The following is a 21,455-nucleotide window of genomic DNA, read 5'->3' as shown; positions in this document are numbered from 1 at the left end:
GGACGAGAGGAGCTGGCAGCGCTCGAAGTAGCTCACGCCGCCAAACGCCCATGCTCCCTTCCCCGCGCGTCCGACGTGTTGGCCGTAGGGGTAGACAGCCACCCCGTCCTCGCAGAACAGGTCCTCCCATTCTTGGCGCTTGTCGAGGTCAAAGCACGCGTCGTCGTGGAGTGCCGTGTAGTGGTTGAGCAGCCATTGGACGGCCTGGATGTCTTGTGTCTCTGATAGCGACTTCTGGAGGGAGGACACGGTGGCCCGCAAGGACGCCAGTTCAGCGAGGACCTTCTCTGTATCGGCCATTGTGAGGATGCTAATGGTGATTGACGTTGCGTATTCGTCGAGTCTCAATGGATATGGTATTGACAGTAGTGACAGGCGTCGTGGAACCAACCACGTCCTTTATGACTCGACTGCCCGTGGTCGAAGCAGAGCTACCAACGTTCGGATGGGATCCAGACCTGCAAACAAGAGTGCCCTGTGGTCTTCGGAAGGTCAGAAGAAAAGATGCTACGAATCTCCCTGCTGTCCGATTGGGCGGCTCTGCCTTCTTCGTGCTCGTTCTGGGTATGCTTCGAGGTGACCATCATCCATCCGGGGTCTGGATTTAAATAGGGTATTGAACACATCCGGGGAAGCTGCAAGAGTTTCGTCCATACAACTACCGACTCCGCATCCATGCGAAATTGAGTCCACGAGGTAGTAGAACTTTGTGGGGTTGAGGCTCTCATCCAATGGGAATACGTGGAGGGATGCTGAGCGTCCAATTGGGATGCGTGGATGGGCGTTTCCGCTTCCTGCATGAGGTGCCTCGGCGGGCTTTGTAACTCCACAGGCGCTGAGAGGCAATCCCACGATGCATCTGGGTATGCAACCTGAGGGCATATATTTTCAGTCTTGTCCGTCGTTCCTGAGCTGCCAGGATGCCAAGTTCGCAAAATCTCAAGCAACGACACCATGTCTCAACGCGGCAAACCTTTCTTCGGTCTTGAAGGCTCTGCTCTGTCATGGGCAATCAGCCTGTGCTCTGCCAGCGCCTTTCTTTTGTTTGGTAGGGCCGATTGCTGAGAGCCAACAAGTACAATATTGACCCAGGGTTCTCCAGGCTACGACCAAGGGATCATGGGGAGTATCATTTCTACTCCGTTCTTCCTCGAAGCCGTCGACATCGCGGTGGGTATTTCATTCATCTTCCCGGAAGTGGTGCTGACCGGATCCCAAAGGCCACCGATGCCGATACCCTTTCAACCGTTGTTTCCATATACGATATCGGCTGCATGGTCGGATGTCTTGTCGCTGTAGTTTGGGGTTCGTCTCTTGGTCGGAAGCGTACAATTGGATTCGGAATGTCCATAATGGTGGTTGGCAAGTAGAATGGTCCGCAATGGATATATCGGAACTGACTCTTGTTCAAGGCGCTGTACTGCAGGCCTCATCATACAGTGTGGCTCAACTGATTGTCGGGAGAATCATCTCAGGCATCGGCAACGGGATGAACACTGGGACAGTCCCAACCTGGGTCTCCGAGACATCCAAAGCCAAACACCGAGGGCAGTTGGTCGCGACTCAATTGTCAATTGCAGCCTTCGGTATTGTAATTGCGTACTGGATGAATTATGGCTTTTTCCACCTCACTGGGCAGGTTGTGTGGCGCTTCCCAGTTGGTACGTTACAAGTCTCTTTATCGTTGCATCAAATGATCCTGATCTTGTCGCAGCCTTTCAGGCAGTGTTTGCTATCGTCACCATTGTCAGCCTTTTCTGGCTTCCGGAAAGCCCGCGATGGCTGTATTCGAAGGGCCGAAACGAAGAGGCGGACGTGGTCATGTCAGCCCTGAAGGGTCTGCCGGTCGAACACGAAGTGGTCCAGGCCGAACGCAGCGAAATTCTTGCCGCGATTGCTTTGGAGGACCACTTTGGCGAATACAGTCTGAAAACCATCTTCTATGATCGATCTGGTCAGAAGATCCCTTTCCGAATGGCCCTGGTGTTCATCATTCAGATGATCCAACAGCTGCCCGGCGTACGGCGCACCCTGGCCTTCAGTCGATGATCAAATCGCTAACCATAGGATCCAGGTCAACATCGTCATCTATTATTCCAGCACTGTCTTCTTGCAGTTGGGAATCTCTGCCCAGCTTTCTCTGGTCTTGGGCGGCGTTGCATCCATTAGTTTCTGGGTGGGCTCATTGTTTGGGATTGCGCTCATCGAGCGAGTGGGTCGGAAGAAGCTGTTGGTCTCTGGGACAATCCCGATGCTGATTGGGTATTGTATCTACACGCCCATGGTCAAGAATGGAGGGACAGGGCAGCTCTGGGTGGCCTTCGGAGCAACTTGCTTAATCTGTGTGGCTTTCGGCTGGAGCTGGTTGCCGGCGTAAGTGAGCGATCGTCGAAGCTTTGGATGATAGCTGACGTGTTACAGTCCCTGGTGTCTCGGCCCCGAACTTGTGCCTGTGAGGTACAGGCATATCGGAAATGCGTTGAATGCCTTTGCAAACTGTACGTGAGCTAGCCCAGGCCTCCAAGATACTTATAGATTCCGAGTCAATGCTGACATTTGGTCAACCCAGGGACCTTTACTTTTATCATTGGTGAGTCCCGGCCATGCCGCGTTAAACTGTCAGTCAATATCTGATGTTTTGCAGTCAAGGTGGGCCCCATCGGTATCGCCAACATCCACTGGCGATTGTACATCGTCTTCATAATCTTTACCTTCCTGCAACTGCCCATTGGTAAGATCTGTGCGCGCTTTCTTCTCCTGGCCGGCTGTACTGACAGAATCCTAGTCTGGTTCCTTTATCCTGAAACTCGTGGTTTGACCTTGGAGGAGATCGACACGCTCTTCGTCAAAGACCACGTCGTGACAGATACTCTGGCGGAAAAGGCGGAGCAAGTGCGCCATTTGGAGAGCAAACATGCTGGTGTCATTTCATCTGTAGATGGTGCGTAGGATAACAGGATGAGCCGGACAACAGCAGGTAGCATTTTGCAGAATCGAAGTGGCATCAACTTGAGTGGATTAGCTGCATAGTCATGGATGTAGGATCATTTTCATGGCTGTGTCTGCCATAAGAGGAGCCTGACAACCATGTCAAATATCTCGATGAGCAGGGAGGAACTTGCCGTCCATCTGCTTTGGTCAAAACGGCCGTAAAATCCGTGATCGATGCATCTCACCAGATCCAGAACGAGCTGCAGACACGGTCCGAGGTGGACGTTTGAGGCGATCCCTTTCCGTGTGTTTTCCCGTAGTCGCAGGAGAGAGTGTTGCATAAGAGTGGAAAGCAGATGGCGAGGTGAAAAGGGGGGAAGAAGCAAGAAGTGACATTTGGGCATTTTGCGGGGTGCATGACACTAGGCGCAGGCCGTCTCGATGCTCGTCCTTCTCACTCCACATCAACTTCCACCAACATGTCGTCGACTCATCATCCCACCAACCCTGTCACCCAGCTAGAGTCCAATCAACCTGTCCGCGAAGATGCCATGATGCAGTTCAGAGAGATCGCTCCTGATCGCAAGAGAGAGCACGAGTCAAACCTAGGCCTTCCTACACCACTCGCACCCTCGCAACCTAACGTCAAAAGAACCAAAACCGAACAGGCATGTTCCAATTGCAGAGCGCTCCGTCGCAAAGTACGTCTCTTGTTCAATAGTCGTCCTCGCAAAGGGGGGAATTTCTGACTTGGGTTCAAAAGTGCAACGGAGGTAGCCCCTGCAAAACCTGTCAAGAGAACTCCCTTCCTTGTCACTATGGAGGCGACGTTCGTGCCCCGGAGAAACTCACGCTGGCAAAAGCGATGAAGTGAGTTCTTGATGGCTCTTGGTGTGTCTATGGCAACTCACAGTGGCCTGCGCGTTAGGAGAATTGCCCAGCTTGAGGACCGCTTGCGTATTTATGAGGGATACACCGCAGGACAGAGTCAAAATGAAGCAGGCTTGAGTCCTCCTCGCCATTCCGACCAAGTATACGCGACTGCCACCGAAGCAAGTCGGAGTGAGGACGACATGGCTCAGTTGTTGCGAGGCGTAAACTATCTGACCATCTCAAGAAACCCCGAGTTCTACGGAGGATCGTCATCGAATGCTATCATCAGTGCTGTGGAAGCAACAGAAGAATTAGGAGATCAGTCGTCTACCTCTCGGATGGAATGGCCCCTCAACAGAGCTAGCCTGTGGCTTGAGAATGCCGCCAACCTTAGGTTTGCCAAAGTTGCAGGATCATCGCTCCCTCCAAGACCGGTTGCGGACGACTATGTCAACCGATACTTCCAGACTGCCCATCGGCTATACCCTATTTTGAATCGCATCAGTTTCATGGAACGTTACCGAAACTTCTGGGAAGGCCTTCCCACGGAAGGAAAAGGGTATGAACTCTGGGCAGCTGTCTTGTACATGGTCCTTGCCCACGGTCATCAATGCAGCACTGTCGACCCAGATGATCGAGTCAGAAATGATGCTCTTGCTTCACAACATGGTGAGACCTGCTTCAACCTGGCCAAATCCACCTTTGTCGATGTACCCTTTTCTGGTGGCGACATGTCTGCGGTGAACTCCATGTTCCTCGCCGTGAGTGATGTCTAGATGCTGCAAGGCCTCTGATCCACCGGTTGCTAATAATACGGTCAGTTTGTTTGGCTCTTCAACCAACAGAGGTTGCACGAGGCATACGCAATGCTTGGGACTTCAGCAAGGATCGGCTACGCCATTGGCCTGCACAGAGAGCTCAAGTCGGTTGACGCTCATGTTCTTGATACTAATGGCTGGTGTGCAACTTGGTGGTGAGTCTAACGCCGTATTCCAGCCCGCTTGAGATTCATACTGAGGCAGAAACAGGTGCCTATTCATATATGAAACGTCCGTTCGCTATCTCTTTAGCAGCTTTGGCCTTTCTGATCTCTCATCAGGGAACTCGCGACGCTATCTGGTCGCCCTTGTGGCATCCAACCACGAGAGGTTGACGTAAGACCATTTCCTCTGGATACCTCGCCTATTGACCTCCAATATCTTGAGCGTATGCGGCAATTTTCCTACTTGGCTTGGGATGCGTATGAACAAGTTTACTCACTGGCCTTCAAACATTCTGGAGTCAGCGAACGTGCAGCGGCCCTTCGTGCAGCAGATGGAGCCATTTGCGCATGGTATGACGGTTGGTATCATGACTCTACATGGTCAAAGGAGCCTCATGGACTTGTTATTCGACTGCGTACGTACTTTATTACGCTTGGCTCAGGCCTGGTACTGTCGAAACTAATCGTCGTGTCAGGTTACCTAAATCTGAGGATCCTCCTGTACCGAGCCTTCCTCAACTTGGTCGTGCAGAAAAGAGAAAAGCAGATGGAAGTGAAGGAAGAGTCAGTCGTGGCGGCTGCAAGGTGCATCGAGATGGCGATGTCACTTATCCATGTTACCACCACTTCCATCAACGTTGGGAGTTCTGGTACCCTCCAAGCAGCCCTGTTTCATACTATGGGTTATCTTTGGAATGCGACACTTGCGCTTCTACTTTATGTGAGAAGCGAATCCACCCATGATCTTCTGGCGGCCACGATCCCTGACCGCGGCAAAATCATCGACACTATCGAATCTGCCGCGGTGTTCTTCACTAGGCATCAGGAAGCCTTACCGTTTGCTCGTGTGGCTTCTGAAAAGATCCGGCGGTTGTTAAAAAAGGTAGCCACCGGGTATGTCTCAAGTGACACTCCGAGTACCTCGACAGACATCCATGCTGGGTTCGCTGTCCCCAACCTGGAGTCACCGGATCGAATCTTGAATTTCGTTCCGGGATTTGACGTTCCAGCATTTGATATCCCTCGGTTCAATTTTGAGACGGCCTTTCCAGGATCCTCGCCACCAGTCGAGCTCCCGGGCCTTGAGGGTCGAGAAGACAATCGTGCTAACCCTCATTGGATTCCCGAAGGCGAAGGGTTCTATTTCTATGGCTCTCCTGACGCAGGATAGCAGGACCGACGGCCGAGGGCCAGAACAACCAGGCTCACAATCCAGATATCGTATTGTCTGGAAATGGAGACGGAAAAGACCCCAGGATCACTCTGCCGGTGGGGGAGCTGTTTGTACAATCGCGAGTTGACTGGAAATGAAAGTCTATTGCTTCCGCCAATTGGAATGCGTGGAGCGACTCACTCCGCAATACGGGGAAGCTCCAAAATGTGCCTGCACGTCGGTAGAAGTCCCCCGCTCCAACATCCCTCAACGATCCTTCAGCGCCCCATTGGGGCAGCCACCATGGCAGCCGGTCCAGGCAATGTCCATTGGAGCCAAAAGACATCAGACATCAGAATACTTGGAGGACATGCGGGCTTACGATCGTCCACCTTGACCAGAAGATACAGAAAACATATCGGCAACGACTAAAGAATGCCTCCCAGGCTAGCATTACTGGCAGTGCAGCACCCGTTATGCTACTCCTACTCAGAGCCCATAGCACATACTAACGGGTCACAAAACGGAATCAAGTCCGGCGACCCAAAACCCCTTTCGTCGCTAGCGAACCCAGAGACCATCGAGGACAGGGTGAGATACCTGTACGAACATCAACAGATAACAAACCTTCTCAACGAGTACGCCTATGTCCTCGACGCGTGCATGGTCGACCACGCCGCCGCGCACAAATGGGCCGCCCTGTTCACCGAAGACTGCGCCGTCACATATCCCTTTGGCAGCCACAGAGGCCGGGACGGGCTGGCACAGTGGGCGATGAACGCCGAGACGAGGTTCTATCGGATGCTGGTGAGTCTCGACACATCCCCTGCCCTCCTTCTCATGCACCCCAAGCCAGAAGAACCTTCCCGCGTACTCTATAACACAAAAGGTTCTTCTCTCGCGCATCGCCGCAAAGCATCTAACGCCCACTCGCATCCAGCACTCGTCCTCCAACGTCACCATCTCCTTCACGTCCGAGAACACAGCGCACGCCCGCTCCGCGCTGCACGCCATCTGCGGCACCGACGGCGACGACATCGGCAAGGTCTTCCAGGAAGGCGGGTACTATTACTGGAGTTTTCGAAGGGAAGATCAGGGGCAAGGTCAAGAACAGGGACAGGGACGGGGCAAGTGGAGGATCTCGTACCTGTTCCTCGACGTCAACTGGACGAGTGGCGATTCATTGGGACTGAATGAGCCGGGCGCGGCGGACTAATAATTGGCCACGAGAAGGGTCTTGCCATAGGCACGGAGGACATAGTTGTACTCGGTACACCCATTGGATTTCGGAATGGAAAGCAGTTCACTCTGATCACGCCATGTTAGAGCATCTGGGGGAATTTCTTTGTGTGGTGAACAAGTTTTATAAATATGGTTCTTCGTCTCGTCGCCTCGTCTAGAAGCGGAGCAGACTGAATTAGGCCGTCTCAGTAATCTTCCTTTCTTCCACGAGCAATAGTCCCCGTCATCCATCTCGTCTTTGGTCTCTTTCAGGACTCTTGATGTCTTTGAATAATTATTGTTCGGAAATCTTCCTCGATTCCGTCTCCAGATATGCAGTAGCTATTTTCACAAGCCAACCCCAGTTCGCCATCGAAGCTGGTTTGTTATGGGTATCATTCGCATGCTCTTGCAAAGCATAAAATTCTTCTTGCTTTTTCTGACAGCGAGCATGAGCAAAGTGTAGGGGCAAAAAAAGAACAACGTGTAGTACACAAACGATCGTCAATGTCATGAGATGACTAACACAAAAAGGAACAAAATAAATCTGAGCTTGCGAAATCGAGCATCAATCAACAAACTCTCAATATGTTGAAGGCCAATCTTGATCACCAGCGCTCGTGAGTCCCTGCGGTTCCAAAGGCGCTTCCTCTGTCGCTGGCGGGACTATTTTGTGCCGCAAAGAACGTCAAAGAGCCTCCGCCGGCACTGCCTCTGTCACCGTTGACATCGGTGCCGAAGTCAAAACGCTCAAACTCATTGAGACTGCTGACATCCGATTTAGCCTCGATATCTTCATAATCGTCGGCATCCGACACAATGCTAGCTCGAGCCGGGTTGTAGTGGATCGACGCTCTTTGGGGAAGATGTATCGCTTGATGATTTGCACTCCCACCAAAGAAGCGATCTTGATTCTCCTTCGGACTCTCTCGAGGTATCAGTTGCGAACGAGTGGCAGGTGGAGGTAATTTAGGTGATGGGGTGGGCTCGCCAGGAGTGTAACCAAGGCGAGAGGAGTTGGCCAATCGCGCAATGCGGAGATTCTCTTCTGTCAAGCCATGACCAGGAGGGCTGCCCGAAGTGGGTGACTTGACCCCTTTTGCTCCAAGATTGGCCGTCTTGATGGGTGGCGGTGGTCGTTTGCTGGAGGGCGGCTTCGCAATGACGGGTGTATCTTTCACAATCGGGGAGTATTGCGATATAGACGAGGCGCCGTTGTAAGCACCAGGTGAAAGAGCCTCAAGCCGCGATGGTGCCTGTGCTCGGTTGCTTAGGTTCATGGTGGGAGAAGGATCACGCAAGCGGAACGCCGACGAGGCTCCCGGTCGTGGAGAGGCATTAGGGTTTAATCGCTGGGGTACAGGACTTGGCCCGCTTCGTAGGACGGGGCTTGGGGCTGTCCTCGGGATCGGACTAGGGCCTGAGCGTGATGTTGGAGGTTGGCCTCGCTGGCCCGGCGTGCTGTTACTTCTGTTCCTGTTTGATCCTTGCTCCCAGGTTGAGGGTGGCTGCGCTCCTCGTCCGGATGTCGATGGTCTCGCTGATGCGCCTGGGCCGCGCATGTTTCTGTACGGGGAATTTGCGGTCAGAGATCTTGGTTGATCAAAAGATCGATCCTGTCCAGAAGATTTCGATTCTTGAGGGGTGAGCGGACGAGCAGCACCGATTTGCACCGAGGGCCACTCAGACATGGGAGTTGGTGGCGAGGTGGAAGACGGAAGCTCGGTTTGAGTGACCGCCGGAGACTTTTTCTCAAGGCCCCTGGGGCTAGATGTGGTAGACCTGCTGCTGCTTGAGCGGCTGCTCAACTTTTCACCCTTGCCTGTCATCACAAACTCTGGTTCAACTTGCAGGTCCCTCCGATGCCTCCGTCTCATGAAGAACCAAAATAGACCCAAGGAGGCCAGTAATACCACAGCTATAGGGACAACGATCGCTGGGATCAAAGTACCAAGGTTGGAACTGGACTGCTGGGCTGCGGCACTGCTTGTTGCGGCAGCCGATGTCGTCGAGGACCGCAGAGTTGTCGAGGTGGAGGACGCAGCCGCGGCTGCTGAAGTGAGGGAGGCATATTCGGCTGGGTCGGTGATGGTTCTGGTTCTTTCAGTTGTAAAAGTGGTTTCAATGCCTTGACCAGTAAGGCTCTGTTCTAGGGTCTGGGTTTCGGTGACGGTGGTGAATCCCGACACTGCCTGCGCCGTTACGATAGAGGCGGTGACTGATGGGTCTGTGTTGACAGAACTCGGAGCTATTGACGGCGGAAGACCCGATGTCGGGTTTGGTATGATAGAAGGTAGGGAGGAGGTGAAGGCCGAGTTCTGAGACTCTCGTTTGTGAAGCATTTGGCCGTGTCGGAACATCCTGCCTTGGATTCTATGGCAGCAGGCAGGATGGACTGAACTCGTCGGCTGCAATCAGGTCGCAGAAGAAGACGGCGAGAAGCGAAGGCAAGATCGGTGAGGTGCTGGCGGTACAAAGGGTGTCGTCGCAAGCTCCTTTTGCGTGCGGGCACTATCCCAGTATAGCATGGGGCCAGTACCTGGTAAATTGAGAGATCATCGGGCGAAGAAGGTTAGCGTGAGGCCATCAACGGAGGGGAAATTGGATGTGCAGTCTCGAGGAAGGCTCATGCCACTGTAGAGACGGTGAGGTGGCTCGCAAGAAACTTTGGCAAGAATGATAACGGCAGTGCAGAAAAAGAAGGTTCTCAACGGCCTGCACACGCGTGCCGGATTGAAACGTGGGCAAAGACATGTGCGAGAGAGTTTTTGATTCAGAGCAGTGGATAGAGGAAAGGCGCCTCACACAGGGAAGGCTGGTGGGCGCGTTGAGGGTGGCACAAGGGAAGGAGGTGTTTCGGGAGGCCCAAAAAGGAAAGGATACGAAACAAGGTCAAACACCAGGCTGCGCTCCAAATGGGCCCTGGAGTGACATTCCGGGCTGGTGGCTCCAGGAAACACCAGTAGCAGTCTGGATACTGGAGTAGCAGTACCCACCAGTCTGGAGCACAATCATCAACCCACCTTTCCGACCTGCCGATCGCGAGAAAGCGTCGAAGCTGTCCAAAGGGGGTTGGAGGGCAGTCCAGTGGAAAGAGCTCGCTTGACAGCTTTTGACGTGATGACTCGCATTATGTCGTCACTGGCTGCAGATGGAAACATTCTGATACTTGTCTCATACAGTCAACGTCTGCATGCGCGAACAAAGAATGTGGTTGAAGGCAACAGTGAGAGATCGACGGAGGGGACGAGGTGGGATGAAGCTCAGTGAAAATCTCGAAAAGGGGGAAGGTTAAAAATAGATTAGGTCACGTGCCAGCCAAGCTGGATTTTTCCGGGGAACTAATTTTCCGATGCACGAGGCTGCAGCCTTGTGCACAAGATAAAATATTGACGGTATATAGGCGTATAACCCTAGGTTCTTGGGTGGGCGCAGGAAAGCCTTCATTGGAGCATGTGGCTGCTGGGAATGCCCGAGATAGTGTCTCATTCTCTGCGCTCAATTAATTCAACGAAAAAGACTTATCAATGTAGTCTCTAGGTTGGACGTGAAGTAGAAGACACTTTACAAGCTTGCTGAAATCAGGAGACTTTCCAACACAGGATTGTGCCGCAGCGCTTCCGAATTCATCACTGAGTGCTATCATGGCTTTGGTGGCCAGTCACAAATGTCCCGAAGAACGCAGTCACACTCTGAGCCTGGTGGCCTGGAGAAAAGAGGAGATTCGGAATTATTTGCTGCAGGCTACTGGTCGCTGATTAGGCCCTTAGGATTAATAAACCCAACGCCCACCGGTAAGTCGAGCCCCGTGGCACTGGGCGAGCACGGGCGGGGCTCCTCCTAAGCCCGGCGATTCGATGCTTATCAAGTTCTATCACCTCGCCGCCAACCAATCGCCTGGGTGTGCTTATCCCCCAGTCACCGCTGCGAGGGTCTTCACACCCCGCCTATTGGTGCTTCCTTGAAATGGCTCGGCGATGCTCATTCGCCATCTCGACCTGTAAGCGCCTGCTGCTGGTGCTGCCATGTAAGCACCTCCCACCTTTTCCATGGCCGGCTTTTATGAGACCTGCGCATTCTCTGCGGCGTCTTCTCTCCTCATGCCATGCCAATAAGTCGAGATCCCTGTGTCCTTTTGATGGGTACTGAGAGACTCGACATCCCACAGCGGCGACATCCAGTTTGAACATGCAACGGTATTAGTAGGCACATCTCATCTACAGACGGACCAACGCACCTTCGCCTGTGGCCCTTCAGACAAGTGAGACAAGAACGCGTTCTCCAGATACCTTCGCCATGAAGTTCTTCCTTTCACGGCGTTGGAAGCCGAACAAATGGCCTTTCTACGGCCTGGTAGCCTTGGAGATCCCATTGACCATCGCACTTCTGGCATTATTCGGCATTGCCTCTCCAGACACCTACCGAACGAGGCTCTGGCAAGATGGCGCGGACAATGGCTTCAACTCGAGCCCGTTGACAGGGCTCTATGCCGCGGCCAACTATCGGCCCTATACCACTCCCAAGGTCTGGTCGCAATTGTGAGCCTCTTCCATTCAGACTCCAAAATCGAACACTGACCTCTTGCGACAGCATTACCGACTACAATGTCGCAATTACCGTCCTCTCCATGTTCATCATGCTGGTCAAGTCAATTATGTACATGCTCCATGTATTCCCTCCGATCCTCTCCGTCCTGGTTCACACCGGCCTCCTCATCTTATACGCCGTCTCCGTGGACTACCAAGCCAGCAGTGACACCACCGACCCCGATCACCCTCAGCACGGTGCACCCTGGTACATCACCAAATCCTGTAGCGTGGCTCATAACAAGAACAACATCGGGTACTGTACACAGGCGAAAGCTAGCTTTGCATGTACTTGCGCCATGCTGGGCGTTTTCGTTACATATTTCGGCTTCGCCGCGTACTCGTGTTTCCCCAGCAAACAACAACGCGAGGAATATGCTGAGAAGCAGCGAATCAAGGCCGAACGCTGGGCAAAATTTGAGACTTACCAGGACGATGTGACGGGCGAGACAATTGTACAAGGCTACCCTGTGCCCGATACACCAGGTCTTTCGACTGGTCGACTGAACCCCATGACACCGCGAACACTTGCATTCAACACGTTGGGTGGAACGAAGGATCTTCCATTGCGGAACCACTTCAGCTCTCCCAACGTCCAGGGCACTACCTCTCCATCCTTTGCGATTCGGAGTCCCGATTTGCCTAGAAGCCCGATGAGTCCGGGATTCGTTCAGCGAGTGGGCACCGGCTCCGAAAAAGCGAATGGCAAATCCCCTGAGATTGGCATGGGTCTGGCAGAATCAGCTACACCACAGCTATACTTCCCTCCTCCACCAAAGACGTCGAAGAAGTGAGGACTTAACTGATTTGTCTTCTCTCCTGATGGAGCATTCTGGTATGAGATGTGAGCTATGAGCTCGATGATCTGGGAGCGTGAATCGCTGATGGAAACTGATAATTTACAACCAGTTGATATTCGATGTGGGCGCAGAGACCGGTTATTTGGTGGTCAATCAGTCTTATGATGAGGCGTCACGGATTAACCCCTGGAATGAGAAGAAGGGAGGGAGCTTGCACAGAGGAGCTCAAGGGATCATAAGGATCTATGTACAATCTTGCACAATTCAGAATCGAACTCTTATAGACGCTTGTCCAGGATGATGTGAGTTGACAGGTAAATTGCCGTCATACGCTCTGTGTAAGAGCACACCTCACACGCTCGTTCGGGATTGAACATCGATCTTAACGAAGAGTCAGCGCCCCCCTGCATTAGACCACGTTATCAAGGCTATGTACCTCGTATTTCGAGACCCGTGTCGTGCAGTTTGGACTAATGAGTATCAAGAACATACTCACCCCGTCGCGGTCTCACCCCAACGGTCCTAATCGAAAACGAATTCCTAGTCTCTTTCACGCCAAGGCGCGTTACAAGTCTGCGCGATCATGCTTCAATGTACCTATCAACCTAGGATCTCGAGTCTGTGCTGGGCTGGAGTGTTTGGCTCTCCATGTTTCTGCACGGGCTCGGGGCGGTGCGCCGTCCGCACCCTACCCTGGTTCAACAGATGGACGAGGGTAGTTTCACTGAGTCTGGCGGCAGTGTTGGGGCCAGGTCGGGCGAGCTATGGTACCGTAGCTGTTTAAGAAGCAGCAGCAGCAGCAGCAGCACCTCGGATTCCATGTCAATGCAACCCAGAGACGAGGAGTGAAGTCTCTAGTCGTACTTCAGCCCTCGTGGACAAGTTCTGGAGCGGTGGATAAAGAGACCAGCGTGTCTTTGACAGCTTGATGAACCACGATGCATTCACCATGGATATATATAATACTTGGTCGGTATAAAACGCATGACCCATTCGTAACGCCGTTACATCGATCGATCAACCATCGACAACCATTACCGCGAAGAGACGCTCTGGGGTCGCACAGAGTCGGTGGCAGGTCCGCCCGTCAAGTTCGCCACAAACTCCTGGTATCGAAATACATCGCCGCCTTTCTTTGGGGCAGGGTCCTTCAGGCCTCTTACCCCAGCGATACCAATAACATTTTTGCCCAAGATTCTTCTCCCTGTGAAGCCCTCCATGGCTCGATCGATGTCCCTCCCCGTCAGCTGCCGTTCTCCTGGATCTGGCACTGTGCTCAATAAGGCTGCACGGAGCTCTGCAACATCGATCTGCCCACTATCGTCGTCGTCGAATGCAGAAAGAGCATTGAGAAGCTCTTGTTGAGGTGATAGTCCGACCAATATGTTCGCTAGCTGATTGAGATATTGGGGAAGGGACATTTGTTGCGGCTGTCCCGGTGGAAAGAATTGGGACAGATTGCTCTCGTGTAGTCCAAGAGATTGTAAAGTTTCGGCCACAGAAGAGGCGTCGATTGTGCCGTTAGAGTTGGAATCAAGGACAGAAAAGGATTCGCGCATATTATGCAGAAGTTGTGGCGGGAGTTTTGAGAGGCTATCATTTTGAGAGAGCATACCATTGGAGACGAGCCTTCGTGGTTCTCTGCTAGTTGCATTCTTCGAATTGGCCATTAAGAGCGGGCCTGTCTCATATTTCGAGGGCGAAGAAGCTTGCGAAAGACGAGCCGTTGTTGGTGAAGGAGGGGGTTCAGTTTGGGCTCTTCTGAAGGGCGGCTCTGTGGTGGTCTTGGAGGGGGTCGACACCACGATCTCGTCCTCCTCCTCTTCTGACACGGTATAAGCATGCTTGAGTTTAGATGGTGAAGTCAATGGTGAAGCGGCGCTTCTGTTGGTTGGAGGAGTTGCGGGTCTCCCTCCATTGACGAGTGTAGGGGAACCTGGTGAACCAGGACGGCGAAAAGGCGAGGAACGGGGAGAGTTGTTGAATGTAGATTTGTATGATGTCTGCATAGATGAGGTCTTAGTGAGCATGCAAGACAGATGCGAGCAACAAGAGGGATCAAACCTACCATTGTGACCGTCAATCAAATCCTATACTCTTACGTTCGCTTCAGTTGCTGATCCGAGGGTTACTGTAGTTGGTAGTTTCGGCGCAGACGAGTCCAGTCTTCTCGGAAAAGTCGCTGCTTCATGCAGAGAGGTAGTTTGCAGTGTTCACTCGGTTAGAGATAGCTGGTAGGTGGTGGAGTGAAGTCCCTCTCGTCAATGTTGTGAATACAACAACCATCTCCAGGCATGTGATTGTGTAAACAAGCTGATGTTGGCAGGGCAGCAATATCAGAAGTCATTGGTGGAAGGTTTTGCGAGCTTCGCGGGAGGGGGCATCTGGGCGCCCGTGGCGTCTTAAACCAAAACTCCCAATCAGCACCATTCAATCCAGTCTCGGGCGCTAAAATGCCGATCTCAGGGGCTTCTTGGGCCAACGATCGCAGGGGTGAAATTTATGGGGAGCCTCCGCAGCGCAGGGGATCGGCTGCCCCCTTCAACATGCAGTCCCTTGGAACTGAGAGCAAACCTTGGACCGTATCCCAGGCGCTGCATGTCGGATCTCTGGCACACGTTGACTGCCGGGGGCCTCTGACACGATCCGCCAGAGACTGTGGACAAATACAGCCTTCTGAGACTTTGATACTTCCTCTCAGTCGCCTTTCGCCTCTCCTCTCCTGCGGCATGCTCGACCCCGAACAGCGCTAATGATAAAGACACGAAACATTGTCCCTACCCAACCTAGAAGACCTGACGACGACAACGACATTTACGAAGCCATGACCGAAACGCTTGTTTATCGACCTCACCCTGTGAACGTGAGCGGGCACCATGACCGACCAAGATCTACCTCTTCCAACTCGGGCTCTCACAAGTCCACCTTCTCTCATTACAAAGTGTCCTCGCAAAGCTCCCTTGTCCCGCCATCGCCTAGGGGCTCCTATCGGTCTTCCCAGAGAGTCTCCACGGTCTATGAGGACGGACCTTTTCGTCCCTCGAAGCGATTGAGATCGCAATACCCTCTACATTCAAGCGAACCTCATGTGGAATACATCCTTGTTGCTTCGTTCGATATTGATCGGGGCCCAATTATGGAACATCAATTCCCTGGTGCAATTAGCCCAGATGAGAACATGTTGGCCGAGCTGATGCTTCCGGACCAAACACATGTCCGGCCACAAGACTGGACCATGTTCTTTTTGCACAAAGACGCTGGCACAAGTGAAGATGAGGCCGCCGAGCGAGAAGCTCGAAGGCTCCAGCGGGAGGCAAGGAGGCGCGCAAGAGAAGCTGGTGAGGCTGTGGATGTCGAAGGAGAAGATTCCGCAGACGACACCAGTGGTGATGAAAGTGACGCAGATGACATGGACAGCCCTCCACTAATGTATGTCTTGAACCTGGTCAATACCAAGCAAGACAGCTCGGTGAAAAGAGGCGCCATCGTAAAGGCAATGGCGATTTGTACGAGGCACTCTTTTCTCCACATATACAAGCCGCTCTTGCTGCTCGCCCTCGAGGACTACTTCAAGTCACCGACGTCAGACACTCTGGAACTCTTGTATAATGCCCTGAACGCCATGGACTTGTCTCTGATGCCACGACTGTCACTGCTAGAGCGACACATTTTACAGGCAAGCGACGTCAAGGACATGTTTGTGGAGAAATTTGAACAGATGATTGCCCAACGGTTAGCAGACGAAGCCCTTGCGAAGACCTCAGACGCCCCCGAGTCGCCGACAAAGCAAGAGCAGAAATACTCGGTTCCCCGAGACACACACGAGTTTGAGTCAAAGATCGTCTATAACAGCATCCCGATCCCAGTCAAGATCCCTACAGCTTTATCGCCCGAGACAGTGGGCGATTTCTCCCTCATCAAGCTTGTCCAGATTTTTGGCAATCCCCATCTATCTCAACCTCAGCCTTTTGCTTTACATCCCCATCTCACAACTTCTGGCGCCTTCACGCATCCCATTATTGTCCTCATCAATGCCATGCTCACCCAGAAACGAGTAATCTTCCTAGGCCACAATCGACCATCCGGAGAGGTCGCGGAAGCTGTTCTCGCGGCCTGCGCATTGGCTTCCGGTGGCGTGTTAAGAGGATTCACCCGTCACGCGTTCCCATACACCGATCTGACCAAGATCGACGAGCTTCTGAAAGTCCCTGGGTTTATTGCCGGTGTCACAAATCCTGCGTTCTCCTACCATCCTGAGTGGTGGGATCTCCTCTGTGACTTGCCGTCGGGCAGAATGAAAATCTCATCCTGCATTGAGGCTGCACCAGTCACAGAGGGGACAACCTTTTTCCAACAGCACGGCCATGCTGTGCTGACCCACAAAGATCACCATCACTCAGATGCTACAGGAGATGGACTCTTTATGGAAGATATCAGTCGAAGCATTACATCTCGAGCCGGCGAGTCTATCATTCGAGCTAAATTTCGAGCCTATATCACCAAATTCACTCGCATAGCGGCGGCCTTTGAGGAGACTGTGTATGGAGCCAGCAATCTCACAGTAATACCGCCAACAGAGGTAGACAACGTGGATGCGACTGCTACCACACCAGCTCCCCCAGCACGGCCGATGTCACTCAAAACATCCAGTAAGAACCTGAAAGGGCATGGTTATGTCTGGCCGAGCGACGAGGCCAAAACTCGCGAACTGGCGGCATCCGCAGCCAGAATTGAAGGGTGGCGTAACACACGATCCTACTACGCATTCATCTCCGACCTGGCGGCGCATGCACAGGACCCGATTTCTCCAACCTCCCCAGTCAGTATGACCAAGATGCTAGCTCGAGCACCTACAAAGCCGTATGTGGATCTGTATCATTCGTTATCCAAGCTACGGACTCTACACCTGACTCCGACGGAAGCCGGGGCCATCTATCTAGCTCTGGACGCATATTGCACTGACTACGAGAGTATTCTGGAGCTGCTAGAGATGGCTCCCATGTCAGAAGCAGGACTCTTCTACGTCGCTCTGGGTCTCTGGCATGAAGACTGGCGAGTTCGAGAAGCAGTGACGAGTCTCCTGGACCGGGTCAGACAACACCCCGCGGGCCGAGTGTTTTTCAACCGAGTAGGAGGTTGGGCTACCATGGGCTTCAATAGACGTCTGCAGGAGAAGGAAAATAGACTACGCTCCCAGCAACATGAAGCCGAGCTGGGCCCGCTCGTCCTCGACGCCGACCAGAGACGAAGCTGACGTGGAGGATCGTGATTGTTGGAGAGACAATGATTGTTCTGGGCCGAAGCGAGAACATGTCACTCGTATGACATGACATTGATCTGTAGATACTGGATGAAGCACTTGGATTGGCCGGTGGCAGAGGAAGAGACGGAAATGACCAATTATATAGGATGACCAATGATATGACGACGAGCCACACAGACGATTTCTCCCATGCCATAGAATGAGGATCACAAAGGTGAGTGACAATCGCCAGCATGACGAATTCGAGGCGCAGTCGGAGACTCTCAGATGCCCAGATTCCCTCTCGTCGGCCCCCTGATTCTCGTCATCTCTCGCCATGGTGGACTGTGGTGGTGGTGGCTGCTGCGACTATTGAATCTTGGCAGTTCAAGCGAGTCGCCGGTAAATTCGTCTCCTTCACCCGCGTTCGAACTCGACCCATCAGCCGGGAACTCCTCATCAACGTCCCCAGAGCAAGTACGAATGCCTCCTCTCTACTGGCTGAGGCTCTCTCAAGGCGGACTATTCTTCCTCACTGTGTTTGATTTGAAATGCCTGAACTTCAAATGTGTTGAGCCTTGACGACGGCCACGTTCTCGTCCAATTCTCTCATGCGGTTATTGCCCTAGCGCGAACCCGGCGTCAGCCCCTTCCGACCCCCGTCAATCGCTTGGACCTCTTCTCTCGGTGTTGGACAGCACTTTCTCGTGCTAAGAGGTGGAATGGGGCTCTTGATATCGGTTAGACCAGGAAATGATCGACCGTCTGACACTTCTGGACCACGAAAGGGGGCCCAGAATCCCTCTAGGTTGGCGAAATGAACATCCCCTCGTGGTTGAGTGTCTCTGGCACCAACGACTATGGGGAAACGGAGGACCACGAGAGCGCCACCGAGCGCCTCTCTAGCCATAAGCCATCCAAGTGCTCGGACGCTTACCAGAAGGAATTTGAGGCTTTCCGCTTTCGAACGCCTCCTTAACGCCCTGTGGATGCAACAATCCAGGCTCGCATGGAACATGGTCCAAAAATTGTCCACATTCCAATGGTCGGCTTCTGCTAACGCTGACTGGTAAAGATACCGCTCAGATGCTTTCGATGGGCCCAATCTCCAAAGAAAACATGGGAATAAACATCCTGGTAGGTGTGTGTTGACTAACCTGCCGGGTTGCTGCAGGTCTGATCATGTTTCTTTGTTTTCTTCAAGCTTTTGCTGTGAGCATTGTTCTTATGTCGCTGTCTTCCGGTCTTGCTGCGACAACACAGCGAGAACAACCAACTAACCTTTAGCCATTCCTGCGGCTCAGACAAGTCTCGAACCGACTCTTCGCTTGTCCACCTTGAAACCATCTATTCCCGAAACGGCACAACGTTCTGTTCCGCGGCAGATCAGCAGGATCAGCGCCCAGGGTACAACACGTGTGACATCGATCCCCAGACTCCGAATCGGGTGGGATCAACTGAATATCAGCAAGAGAAGACCTCTTGTGACGCTTTGGATCTGGATCTCTACGAGGGTGAGGCTCTTACAACGTCTAAGAGACTCGATACCTATCTCAGCATCCCTAATCTTGATGTGATCGCCTCACCAAGGGTCACGACTTGCCTGCTATAGTCCGTGCCTCGAGGAGAACTCAGAGGCGTCCGTTCTTTACCATCGACCATTATCTTTACTCACGCTCCTTGCAATCGCCTGGCGCTGTCAAAGACGCCGGCGGCCATGTCAACCTATTCCACAAAGCCGCTGCAGCTGCGGGCGCGAAGGCACATCCACAACTGTACGACAATAACGACAACAATAATCTCATTAATGATGGCCCTAATTGTCATGGCGACACCGACGTGTGCGCAAGTGATGGAACTGGATGTGCAAGTTTATGAATCAAGTTTCTACCAAGAGTTAGCTGCAAGAGGGGAGATACACATTGACCGTCGGGAGCCTCCCCCTCGCCGGAATGTTTATCTCGAAAGGAGACAGGCCGGGGACAGTGTCGTGCCGACAACAGTGACCGAACCTACCTCTACCTCGACATCTTCGACCTCGTCCTCAGAAGTTACAATCACTTCTTCCGCCGACCCGACATCGGCTATCAGCACTGAAACCAAGACTCCTCTGTCGACACCGGGCGTCTCGACACTAACCGCACCTAGTGTTACAGTCGTCACCACTCCGTTACCTACTCCCTTCGACACCTCTTTAGGCAGCAATTTCACCAGCTCGTCCTGTCCCGAGTTTTTCTCCAACTTTCTCAACAACTCGACCTTTCAATCCTGCGTCCCCGTGTCCCTTCTTCTGCAAAACTCCAATTCATTCTTCCGTGCGCAACGGTCATTTACACTCCTTACGCAAACTCTTGACGCCGCGTGCAATGCACCCTTGGCGATCTGCTCGCCTTTGCTAAGCAGTCTCGCCTCACAGTTGATCGACAACGCCAACTGTGGCGAGGACTACAAGCAGCAGAATCCACTCGTGTCGCAAGCCTACGCGGGATTTCTGGCTTATGAGCCGATCTATCGCGCCACATGTCTCAAGGACCAAAGTACGGGCAATTACTGCTTCAGCGAAGCCATTACAAACTCGTCCAATGCGGCCGATTTCTACCCTTACTACACGGCGGTAGGGCTGTCCATGCCTGAGACAGCACGACCCACTTGTAGCCAATGTCTTCAGGAGACGATGCAAATCTTTGCCGGGTATGCAGAGAACGCGGCGCAGCCCCTGGCCAAGACGTATCTTCCATGCGCGACCCAGGTGGATCAGAGCTGTGGAAGCGGGTTTGTGAATACGCAAATCAAGGCTGGTAGCGTGGCCAGTTCGAACGCTGCAATTGGGGGAAAGAAGCTAGTCCTGAGCTCGCCCCTCCTGGTCATTGCAACACTGGCGATGGCACTCCTTGGCGTGGTGTACTGATTGTGATGTTTCTGGTACATTTGTATACCCAGTGGTGTTTGTTGGAAGGGAGGCCGGTGGCGGCCACAGGCAGTCACGAGCGCAGTGGGATATGGTGGCTCTGAAAAGACCATGGATGGCGGGGTAGAATTTTTGACACAAATAGCGCAGGCGTTGGTGGACAAACTGATCCGGGCTGTATGAATGATATTTGCAATGAACAGAAAGGAGACAAGACAGTCCTCTGGGCCTCTGACTCCTGTATGTAGGATCTAACGCCTTGTTTGGCGGATTGATGGTTAATGGCACTAGCTTTCCAAATCCTGTGCCGCGTCACGTCCGATAATCTCTTCCATGAGTACAGGGCCCAATATAGAAACAAATGCACAAAGGTATAGATATATCCGTGGTCGCCATAACCTAGCTATACTCATACTTATCCGGCTAAAATTATCCGTCCGGTCGGCCATGCCAGATGCATGACTCTGTATCTTGGGTTAGTTCCACTTTCTCTAGAGGGTTGCGTGGCCGCTTCAGGCAATACTCGTTGGTCCCTGTGAGAGGGGTAACGAGTACGAGCAATCCGGAGAGGACTCCAGAGGCTTCCTTTCGCCACTCCGGCCTCTCTCACTGTGGCGGTAAGTTATTTGATGGGTAGACCGACACAGCAGTAAGCTGGTTCGGAGGAGACTCGTCGCTCTTGCGTAGAACCCGAACCGGACGGGTCGGGTCCAGAGTGTAGTGCGCATTCGCCCTTGTAATATCTACTGCTACTGTTGT

General features: G+C 52.8%; 7 protein-coding genes across 7 annotated transcripts; 5 read left to right on the top strand and 2 right to left on the bottom strand.

The window, feature by feature from the left end:
- Positions 1-3,410: 3,410 nt before the first annotated feature.
- PV07_11019 (uncharacterized protein) lies at positions 3,411-5,960 on the top strand (the record flags this gene model as incomplete). Its single annotated transcript, XM_016398407.1, has 7 exons — positions 3,411-3,632; positions 3,695-3,801; positions 3,860-4,565; positions 4,626-4,777; positions 4,833-4,853; positions 4,904-5,202; positions 5,263-5,960. 7 exons carry the CDS (start codon positions 3,411-3,413, stop codon positions 5,955-5,957), a joined length of 2,202 nt encoding a protein of 733 aa, XP_016242969.1. The 3' UTR covers positions 5,958-5,960.
- Positions 5,961-6,336: 376 nt separating this feature from the next.
- Positions 6,337-7,155, top strand: PV07_11018 (uncharacterized protein; the record flags this gene model as incomplete). The annotated part of the gene is made up of 2 exons (XM_016398406.1): positions 6,337-6,746; positions 6,796-7,155. The coding sequence occupies exons 1-2, from the start codon at positions 6,375-6,377 to the stop codon at positions 7,153-7,155; spliced, it is 732 nt and encodes a 243-aa protein (XP_016242968.1). The 5' UTR covers positions 6,337-6,374.
- Positions 7,156-7,283: 128 nt separating this feature from the next.
- Positions 7,284-9,981, bottom strand: PV07_11017 (uncharacterized protein). Its single transcript, XM_016398405.1, has one exon. It carries the CDS (start codon positions 9,518-9,520, stop codon positions 7,769-7,771), a length of 1,752 nt encoding a protein of 583 aa, XP_016242967.1. The 5' UTR covers positions 9,521-9,981; the 3' UTR covers positions 7,284-7,768.
- Positions 9,982-11,173: 1,192 nt separating this feature from the next.
- On the top strand, positions 11,174-12,960 carry PV07_11016 (uncharacterized protein). The gene is made up of 2 exons (XM_016398404.1): positions 11,174-11,698; positions 11,751-12,960. Exons 1-2 carry the CDS (start codon positions 11,457-11,459, stop codon positions 12,538-12,540), a joined length of 1,032 nt encoding a protein of 343 aa, XP_016242966.1. The 5' UTR covers positions 11,174-11,456; the 3' UTR covers positions 12,541-12,960.
- A 489-nt stretch (positions 12,961-13,449) lies between these two features.
- On the bottom strand, positions 13,450-14,892 carry PV07_11015 (uncharacterized protein). Its single transcript, XM_016398403.1, has 2 exons — positions 14,615-14,892; positions 13,450-14,549 (listed from the first exon to the last, which is right to left on the bottom strand). The coding sequence occupies exons 1-2, from the start codon at positions 14,615-14,617 to the stop codon at positions 13,581-13,583; spliced, it is 972 nt and encodes a 323-aa protein (XP_016242965.1). The 5' UTR covers positions 14,618-14,892; the 3' UTR covers positions 13,450-13,580.
- Positions 14,893-15,109: 217 nt separating this feature from the next.
- Positions 15,110-17,978, top strand: PV07_11014 (uncharacterized protein). The gene has a single exon (XM_016398402.1). It carries the CDS (start codon positions 15,299-15,301, stop codon positions 17,798-17,800), a length of 2,502 nt encoding a protein of 833 aa, XP_016242964.1. The 5' UTR covers positions 15,110-15,298; the 3' UTR covers positions 17,801-17,978.
- Positions 17,979-18,911: 933 nt separating this feature from the next.
- On the top strand, positions 18,912-21,064 carry PV07_11013 (uncharacterized protein). The gene has a single exon (XM_016398401.1). The coding sequence runs from the start codon at positions 19,506-19,508 to the stop codon at positions 20,694-20,696; it is 1,191 nt and encodes a 396-aa protein (XP_016242963.1). The 5' UTR covers positions 18,912-19,505; the 3' UTR covers positions 20,697-21,064.
- The last annotated feature ends 391 nt before the right edge of the window (positions 21,065-21,455 follow it).

Source organism: Cladophialophora immunda (genome assembly GCF_000835495.1).
Source record: "Cladophialophora immunda strain CBS 83496 unplaced genomic scaffold supercont1.7, whole genome shotgun sequence".
NCBI classification, from domain to species: Eukaryota; Fungi; Ascomycota; class Eurotiomycetes; order Chaetothyriales; family Herpotrichiellaceae; genus Cladophialophora; species Cladophialophora immunda.
This window is presented reverse-complemented; position numbering and strand designations above follow the sequence as displayed.